Source organism: Carex rostrata, chromosome 7, assembly GCF_964058835.1.
Source record: "Carex rostrata chromosome 7, lpCarRost1.2, whole genome shotgun sequence".
In the NCBI taxonomy this organism is placed as follows: domain Eukaryota; kingdom Viridiplantae; phylum Streptophyta; class Magnoliopsida; order Poales; family Cyperaceae; genus Carex; species Carex rostrata.
This window is the reverse complement of record NC_135924.1, coordinates 13,023,165-13,032,967: the sequence shown is the minus strand read 5'-3', so window position 1 is coordinate 13,032,967 and position 9,803 is coordinate 13,023,165. Positions and strand designations below refer to the sequence as shown.

Below are 9,803 nucleotides of genomic sequence, written 5' to 3'. Positions count from 1 at the left end.
ATTTTAAATATAGGAATAAAGAATATTTGTGCTATTTTTTTCCAGGATTTATTAATTATACATGTCCTATTTTTATGCAAGAGTTATTAATTGTATATGTGCTAATTTAGATCTTTTTAAATTAGTCTAAAATTGTCAAAAGGTTTTGGTTGGCCTTCCTGTCGTATGGATGTAAGCATTACTTCGGCTTGAGTGTTCATTCCGGTTTAATCTGTTTTAAACCGAACCAAGAGATTTTGGTTTAAACGGTTCAGTTTTTCTATAATAGTCTTAAGTGAATTAAGAGCCTAAAATATTATTATTTAATTATTTTTAGATATATTTAATATATTGTAGAGTTATAATGGTTAAATTTGTGAGTTTACAATTTTAAAGAGCAAATATAATACAAGAGACTTTTGAGGGTGAAGTACGTAAAATTGAAGTTTTTCCGGGAGATGTATGAAATTCCCCTTGATCAAAAGCTTAACAGTGGCCCATTATTTCTTCTTCAGCCACAGATCCAAATGGGCTTAGGCCCATTTAAGTGTCTTCACGTCAACATTAATTGATGGCCCTATGCATCCCTATGCATCAAGCTGTTATATGGGCTTCGGCCCATTTAAGAGATAATGATATAGTGATAACAGGACATGGTAATATGCATATTAGGATCCATTTGGGCTATAGATTTATATTGTTATTTTTAAAGTGTAAATAATTCATCTCAGTATTTAAATATGATATTTAAATGAAAATATATTTGAGACTAAATTTTAGAATTTAAAAAAAAAATCACTATTTTTTGATGTAGATAAAAAAATTACTTGATTTAAAATTTTTGGGCCATCCGTGAGTAGTAATTTTTACCTATCTAAAAAATCATAAAATAATTTGAGAAAATATAAAATTTGATTTTTTTTAATATATTTTGATATAGAAATAATATATAATGATTAGAATCTACTGTTTGAATTTTAAATATATTTAAATATGAATATCCTCCTAATTATTATACGATAATTTAAGAGCTGTGCGAAAATTAGAAAATGCTGCCCGAGGTGCTTCTCTGTTGCCAAAAAAACACCCAAAGACAAAATGTATAAAATAAGTAAATAAATAAATAAAATAAAATAAAATGATTCTTTAACGACGTCACATCTTTTACGGAGAACCCGCATCGTCTGCGTGAACTCAAAAGAGAATCTTTTCAGTTAGTGCATATTAGCCGTCTGATTGTAAACGGAGCCCATCCGGTCTATGCCTATAACATTGGGGTCTTTAATATTTGTGCTGATCTAATTTGCACGAATCTTAAAGCTTTTCGAAAGGTCCATATATATTAACTCAAATGATTCCTTTTTAAGTTAATGCAGAGGATACGAATTCTTTTACGGAAGCTTCACGTCTCCCTCCCTAGTCCTTTCTCTTCCCCTCCGATCCCCATCTCCATTTTCTTTTTTCCGATTCCGATTGGGGTTTCTGCTCCTCTCTCTCTCTTTCTCTCTCTCTCTCTCTCTCTCTCTCTCTCTCTCTCTCTCTCTCTCTCTTTTTCTCTCTCTCTCTCTTGCTGACATGGCGACTACTGGGCATAACAATAACGTCATTAACGCCAAGCTTGTAGGCTCCTCTTCTCTCTAACTATGTTTACTCTTCTTTAATAGCTGTTATGTTTCTGCAAATCTGGTACTAAGTTGTGGAATTAGGGTAGGGGTTTGGAGTGAATGATTGTAGCTCCAATTAATAAGTTTAGGTGAAAAGGTGAGATCTAAGATTGACGACAAATTCCTGTAAAGTATTGGTGTTATGGATAGTCAACTCAAATCAGGATGGTAATCAATGTGATTTTGATTTTTTTTTTTGTTTTTTTTTGTTTCTCACTGGTGATTTGTTTCTTTGATGAGGTGATCAAGTTATAGTTAGGTTCCGCCAAATTGAAATAAGATTTATCCAGTAAAGTTGGAATTAAGCTTGAATTAAGGGGTTGTTTATCTGGATTTGTAATTCCAGACTTCTATATTTCTAGCAATTTAGTGTATACTTATACAGTTAAAATGAGTTCCCTGAACATACTAAGAGGAAATGGAGAATATAATTCCAGGAGAAAGGAGCTGAAAGTCTTGAGATGTAAAATAAATTCTTAGATTTTAGCTTCCTAAGAAAAATGCAAATAATGTTCTAAAACTACCATGTATTGAACAATATTGGCTTGATATCAGGTATTGCTTGGTGACATGGGAACAGGAAAATCTAGTCTTGTACTTCGATTTGTTAAAGGACAATTTCTTGACTTCCAAGTACTCATCTTCTCGTACTTATTTTTCTTTTTTAAATACCCTTACATTACACTGCTATACCGTATATTTTGTGCAATCAAACATCTAATGTGTACCAAATTTACTGGGTGACCTAACTCCGAGGTTTCCAGCACATGCTTTAGATTTCAATCTTGGATTTTAGTACCTTTTGGTCACTGCATGTACCGATTGCAAGCTGTCTGATCTCAATTACATTTACTTTGTTTCAATTTGTTGTTTTCTTTTTTTGGAAAAAAAGGCTGTATACCCAGGGATATATTGCTATGTAAAAAAGATTTACATCACCCTAAAATTAACCACTGCATCTATAGAAAAGAAAGAAACCATTATATGACTATAAAACCCTGAGAAAACCCCTTTTTGCCTCAGAACACACCTAACTTAGTATATTAACAGCAGCAACTGTACCATCGCTTTCTGCAGACCCCAGTTTCAGCAGTTTTTAGAAAAAAATCTCCTCGTCAGCATGGGGTTTTCAAAACACCAAATCCTACCCAGAAACATATCATCAACATCTGGTACCATGTTGTACCAGTATCAACTTTTTCCTACAAAGACTTTGTTTCAATTTGTTATTGTTGTTGTCCAATACATCAATTTAGATGATTGCTGGGATTCATATATCAAGGAAATTGCAGGGTTTATTTGTTTAATTCTGTCTGATACCAGGAATCAACAATTGGTGCGGCTTTCTTTTCTCAAACCCTTGCTTTGAATGATGCGACAGTGAAGTTTGAGATTTGGGACACAGCTGGACAGGAGCGGTACCACAGCCTCGCTCCCATGTACTACCGTGGGGCCGCTGCAGCTGTTATTGTCTATGACATCACCAGCAATGTGAGATCTCTAATGATCATAAATTCTTATTTTTATTTTACGTGGCGACAATTCATGAAAGATGCACTTGGGTATATATCTTTGGTACCTGGAACCTTCCAACTTTAAAATATGGCCAGACTTTCTTTCCTTCTTAGTTCACAGTATAATTTAGGAAGGATGGGGATAGTTCTTGTCCTATCAAAGAAATTAGGAGATGGGTTTGTTGCTATTTATGTTAGAGGGGAACAGTGCATGCCATTTTTTTCTTGTTTTTCTGGATCACGTGATATTATGCTTTTTCTTAGGGGCAGATATGAAGTTGTTGCTTTTTACTTCGAGGAGAAGTTTCATTAAACTGTTGCTAGACCTGAAAATTTTGTATTAATCTGTAAAATTTGTTTGCCATCTTTCCTATTGCACCCCGGTTTTCCTCAAAAGTTTCTCTAACTTCCTCTCTCTCCAGCTTCCCCCTTTCACTCCAAACAAGGGACAATGGATATTATACCTTTTATTTCTCAAAGATAAATGGAGGAAGAGTATTAATGATATATTCAATTTTATTGTAGATATTTTTCTTTCCCTGGTGCTTAAGTTATTTTTTTGGAGGTTGTCTACAGGCATGTGTTTATTTTTTGTTCCTTCTAAAATATTTCTTTTGATGTAGGAATCTTTTGAGCGAGCTAAGAAATGGGTAGTTGAGCTACAAAAACAAGGTTTCAAAGATCGAACATCAGATTTATTATTTATTACAGAAATTTTTAAATTTTTATTTGATGAAGTTAGTCTCATTTGGAGCTACATGTAGGTAATCCCAATATGGTAATGGCTCTAGCCGGTAACAAGGCCGACTTAGACGATAAAAGAAAGGTTGCTGCTGATGTAAGTTACCTCTCCATTTCTTTGGTTGTTTATTATCTTATTATGCGCATATATGTTTTGTATGTTCATTATTTATTTTTGCATGGATTTATTGCGGGCTTCTTAACAAGTTGTTCGTTTATGTGTGTGGATGTTTGCATTAAAATGCAGGATGCCCGTGCATATGCCGAGGAGAATGGCCTTTATTTTATCGAGACATCAGCAAAAACAGCCATAAATGTTAATGATATGTTTTATGAGATTGGTGAGACCAACTTTATCTTTTACAGAAAAGAAAAGAATATTAAGCTAAATTAATATATTATTAAATGTTTGAAATGTTATTTAAAAATCGAATCCTGTTGTCTTATGTTTGTAGTGTACTTAAGTTCATAGTTTTCATGTTGTTTTCTGATATTTTGAGGTTTTGAATTACAAACTTGGTGATGATTGCTTATAGATCAAATATGTTTTTATCCAATGTAGCAAGGCGGCTACCACGTGCTCAACCAGTACAAAACCCGACAGTGGTGTCTCTTTCTGATGGACCCGCGGGATCAAGATCTCAGACCTCTTCTACATGTTGCACTTAGGTAAATTCAATTCTGGATCAAATACTCTAATTGACTAGCATAATATGAAAACACATGTTAAGTTTCATTTTTTGCTTTCGAGTTCAGGAGAGAATTGGAGCACATGAAACATTGTTGCATATCGTATTTGTAAGTAAAATTACTCGGGCTTCGTCGGGTCTTGTAAATTGATGTGGCAATATGTGTTCATGTTAACATTTTACTTTTACTACTGTGGGTGTGATGTGATTGCTCAAGTGTAATTTGGTTTTTAAACTCTTGTTAATTCTTTGACTACTAGAGCATAAATTGTTAACAATAGAATTCATGCGTTCTCGTAATGTATGATTTGCATTAAATTTGTATGTCTTACAATAATGTTCAAGGCCTTTTTTCTTGTTTTCCAGAAAGGAATATTAGTGAGAATTAATAAATAAACGAAAAATATTACTATTATGATATCTGTTCCGGTTTGATTGAAAATTTTAATCCTTAACCAGAATGTGGATATTTTGCTAGACTTACTAGAAATATAGTGTTTTTGTTTTGCTAAAGTCACTAGTAGAATATTTGAATCCAATGTGTAGAATTTTTTTTTTTTTCTAATTACAATTTCTGTCATCAGCATCGTGCTTTATTTATTGCATCAAACCAATCCAAATGGAAGTTAGAAAACAAATACGATTTTTTTTTTATTTTAAAAAAAAATATAAGGAAAAATTAAGGGAACATATTGAATTAATTTCCAAGATAAATGAGCAAATTGACTGAAGAGGGAACAATATTTAAATACGAGAATATGGAAGGTTGTAACTTGCAAGTGATAATGAGATTGCGTAGTACAACAACTGGTCAATTTAAATAAGGAAAACTAATTTATTTTGAATTTTATAATTATAGACGGTGGAGAAAATTTTCAGGAAATTACTGAGATTAAAGTTAAGACAATTCTAACTTAATTTTCTAAGCATGAAATAAAAAACCTAAAATTCGTCAGATAATTAGTTTTTTTTTAATTTAACAATAACATTTGATGAATCAACGTACTTTGTAAATCGGTGGCAAATAACCAATTAATTGTATCTGAGGGTATAATCAAAAATACAGAAATACGTATATTAAAACAATATTTTTCAGTTAATTTTTAATAAAAATAGTATAAAAATACAATATTAATGGCAAATTTAGGAATTAATGAAGTTTGGAGTGGCAGTTTTCCAATTTTAAAGTTCGGGATGACATTTTCACAATTTGAAGGTTTTGGAGTGGCATTTTCACAATTTTCTCTTAGATAAGTAGCAGCTAGTCACACATATGCCAAATCCTTATTAATTTGATGAATGAGCATGGTACAAATTGCTAGAGACTTATGACAGTTAGGTGTCCCCAAACACATTTAGTGAATGATCATGTTGGAAAAGAATTTAGGTGTCATATATAGTGTAATACATTAATTAAAGCAACATTGGTCTTGTATTTGACTCCTTGAATACATTAATTAATTGCTGGTCAAGAGTAGAACTAGGGTGTTCTTAAGTTCACCAATAGGAATTCAAGTCTGAAATCCATCGAATCTGCTTCAAATGATGAATTCAAACTATTGAAACCCGTCTACTTTATGAGTAATGCGACTACATGTAAAAAAATTTAATTTTGAAATTAATTTTGCATAGAGTCAAGTAGTGAAAAAAACATTCAAAAAATAAATACATTAAAATTAATTTGTTAACTTTTTTAATTTTGACCGCTTGACTTTATACTAAATTAATTCAAATGTTTGACAATTTTCACATGTAAACGCATCACTTGTAAGGTAAATGAGTTTCAATGGTTTGAATTTGTCGTTTGAAACAGATTCAATGAGTTTTAGACTTAAGTTCACCAAGAAACTTGGTGAACTTAAGAACACCCTGGTTCTAATACAACAATAAAATGAAATTGCTGGTCAAATTACATAACACAGTTATTAGTTTGATGAAGGGCGCTTTAGATTTGACTAATTGTGTTTATCAAAGCCTTTTGTTGGCCTATATATATTTTTTTCTTTCTTCATTTAAAGTTAATATTCTATTCAATTCGCATCAGGTATTAAAAATATAATTTATATCTATAGTTTAAATATTCAATCAAATAAGTACCTCATTTTTATTTTTATTCTACCATTTTGAATATGAGAAAATTAATTGATGACATCATTACTTTGTAAATTTTACAACGCTGTGTCATTAATTTACCTCATTCACACATTGATCCTTTTGCATCGTTAATGGTATTAAATATTATTAATTCCAGATTTCATTTGCTTCTCTGGCCCAATAAATAAAGTTAATATAGGCTACTAGCTACCAGTTGCATTTTTCACTATATATATATACGGGGCCATACATATAGTACTTTTAATTGTCTGAAAATAATTATCTTCATATTATTTCAATTCTGTTCTAAATATCAGGATTACTAAATACCATGCATATTTTTTTGGGACCCAACCCTCTATTTGTCCAGAGAAGATCTGAGCCGTTGATTCTATAAATCTCAGCCACTCATCAAAACAGATCTCAATCTCATCCTTTAATAAATAATTTTGATTTTCTATATCTGTTTTATGTAGTCAAGCGTGTAAAAATCTAAATTTAGTTAGTTAGATCTATGCTACATACAATGACACACAGAAATTATATCACATAAATCTCTTTTTCCACGTGTTTTCTCCCTTTTCCTTCCCTGAGACAGAAAACGCGTCTCTTTTCTTTTTCTCCTTCCCCACGCACCTGTCTTTTGAATTTGGGTTCCTGTTTCTCCTTTCCGACGACGCCACACCGCCGAACCTTCTCTCGGTCGCCTTCTTACCTCATCCGTCGCGCCACCTCTACTGCGTCTCTTAGCCACTGTGCAATTTTCACATTTTGAGGTACCGTTTTGCCTTTTCACACATCATACTAAGAAATCAATTTGAGTTTAGGGTCTTTAGCATTGTGTGATTTGGTTTAGTATAATTTGAGTATTTGAGTTTGATGCAAGTCATTGAATCAATTTGATAAGGTTTCTCAACAGAATAGATTGACATTTGTTAGGCAGAATACGACCTTGTAATTCAAAGATGGATCCATACTCCATAATTTTCTTTATAGAACTTTTTATTGTAGATCATTCATAAATTTTGGGTGTGGGGTACTAACTTGAAATTTAGAACTTTGGTTTCAGAGAGGGGATAATGATGCCATATAGGTACCAGTACTTGTAATGGTACGAAAGAATGAGAGGGTGATTTTATATTTTTGGTTGTCATGTTAGTTTTGTGTTCATATTAAGATTTCAAAGTAGTTCCTAAAAATCACTTTTTTCATTCTTTTTCGTTCTTCAAAAAATATTTTATTCGTTCTTCAAAAAATATTTTATTCATTCTTAGTTCTTAAAAATTCATGTTATTCATTCTATGTCGCTCCTTAAAAATCATGTCATTCTCCGTTGCAGAGCACAGACACTTGACTAGTTATATCAAGACACTTCATTAAATATTAAAAAGAGCAGATTATGAGTGACAGAGCAGTTATTGATGCTGTTGATCGTGATGCTGGCCTTCTGTCTAGTATTTCATCTTCATCAGCTAGTACCTCCTCTTCTAGTGTTATAGCCATTTCTGACTCCATTTAGTATTACTATTTCATATTATGCTAGTATGCTTTCGTTGTTAGACTATGGTGTTAGGTGTTATTTTGGTTCTGTTATTTTAATTTGTGGTTAGACTTTTATTGATTGTTAGGTGTCGATGGATTGTATGCTAGCGTTTTATTTTAGATCTGTTGTATGAACTCTTTCGTTTCATAATGAAACCGGTGGTAAAATACCACTTTTGTCAAAAAAAAGGAAGAGATTATTAATTTATTTATTTTCTCAAATATTCTAGAATCACGCTTGTTCACCGAAGTATATCATACAGTTAAGAACACTACATCAAAACTCAATTTCCTAAATGTGTATGATCCATTGGATGGTCATGGGAGTAGGTAGGGATGGCAACAAATCAAACCGAATCGAACTTATCCTAGTTTGAGTTTGATTTGAATAAGATTCGAACCGAAATGGGTATTTGTTTCGAATCGAACTAATTTTGAATTGAATTAATTACGAACTACGCATTTTTCGAACCGAAGTCGAATCAAATTACAAACTGAATTTTTTTTTAGCAGCTCTAGTTATACCGGTAGTTTATACATTAATTTTCTTCATTAATAGTAAATAGAACTAACTTTTCTGTCTATCTGAATTTTTAAATGAATAAGAACAATAATTTTTAATTTTTAATATTTGATAATCTTATGTCTATTTTTGAAATGCGTGCATTCTCAACAAGATCTAACACATTGGTTAATGTAAAAAAGCTTTTAGAGATGTCCAGATTTGTAAAAGATGGAAAGAGCCTCTTGATTTATGCTTTTTCAGCCCATTAAAAAATGAAAAATGTGTTGGTTAACCTAGCAAGGCATACAAGTTTTATCTGATGATATTTTAAACAATAAGTTAATATTTATTTTTATATATTAATAAATTTAATTATGTGCAAGTCGAGACAGATCTTAACATCATTTGGGGAGCCGCAATGTTTATCAAAACCTAAAATACTATTGCTTGAACTGGTGCTTCCAGTTAATATATGGTTGGTTTTGGGAGTGCAAAGAAGCCGGCCGGCTCAATTTCTCTTAGTCCCACATTTATTTTGGAGAAAGCAGCCTAGTTCTATATTATAGCACATGATGTTGTCAATTATGGAAACGAGCAATATGAATGAGAACTGACATGGTATTAGCGTGAGTTATTATTTAAAATAACTGGCTCATACCATGTGGGATTATATTCATACTATTAATTTCATTTTATATTTTTATTTTTTCTTATTTAGTTCATAAATTTCATAACTATACAAATTTTAATTTTTGGTTATTCATAATTACTAGTATCATACTCGTGCGTTGCAACGGAAATATATTATAAAATGAAGAAGATCAAGAGTTTATTAACAATTTGAATTTCAAACTTTGATGCGAGTAAAGAGATTTGATAAAAAAAAAAAAAGACAAATGGCATGTAAAAATAAATACATCCCATATGCAAAAGCCAAAAGGACAAACAATATTTAGTGAAAGTGAATTCGTATTAATAGATTAGTTGCTCCATTTTGTAGCACTAATTGTAGTTAATGTTACAAAAATTCCTCCTTAGTATATGTTCTCCATATAATTAATAACTCAAACTAAAA

At 31.6% G+C, this 9,803-nt stretch overlaps 1 protein-coding gene across 1 annotated transcript; it reads left to right on the top strand.

The window, feature by feature from the left end:
* The first annotated feature begins 1,435 nt into the window (after positions 1 to 1,435).
* LOC144556813 (ras-related protein RHN1-like) lies at positions 1,436 to 4,891 on the top strand. Its single transcript, XM_078305266.1, has 8 exons — positions 1,436 to 1,599; positions 2,199 to 2,276; positions 2,967 to 3,134; positions 3,781 to 3,829; positions 3,922 to 3,995; positions 4,146 to 4,239; positions 4,461 to 4,567; positions 4,655 to 4,891. The coding sequence occupies exons 1-7, from the start codon at positions 1,555 to 1,557 to the stop codon at positions 4,565 to 4,567; spliced, it is 615 nt and encodes a 204-aa protein (XP_078161392.1). The 5' UTR covers positions 1,436 to 1,554; the 3' UTR covers positions 4,655 to 4,891.
* Positions 4,892 to 9,803: the final 4,912 nt, after the last annotated feature.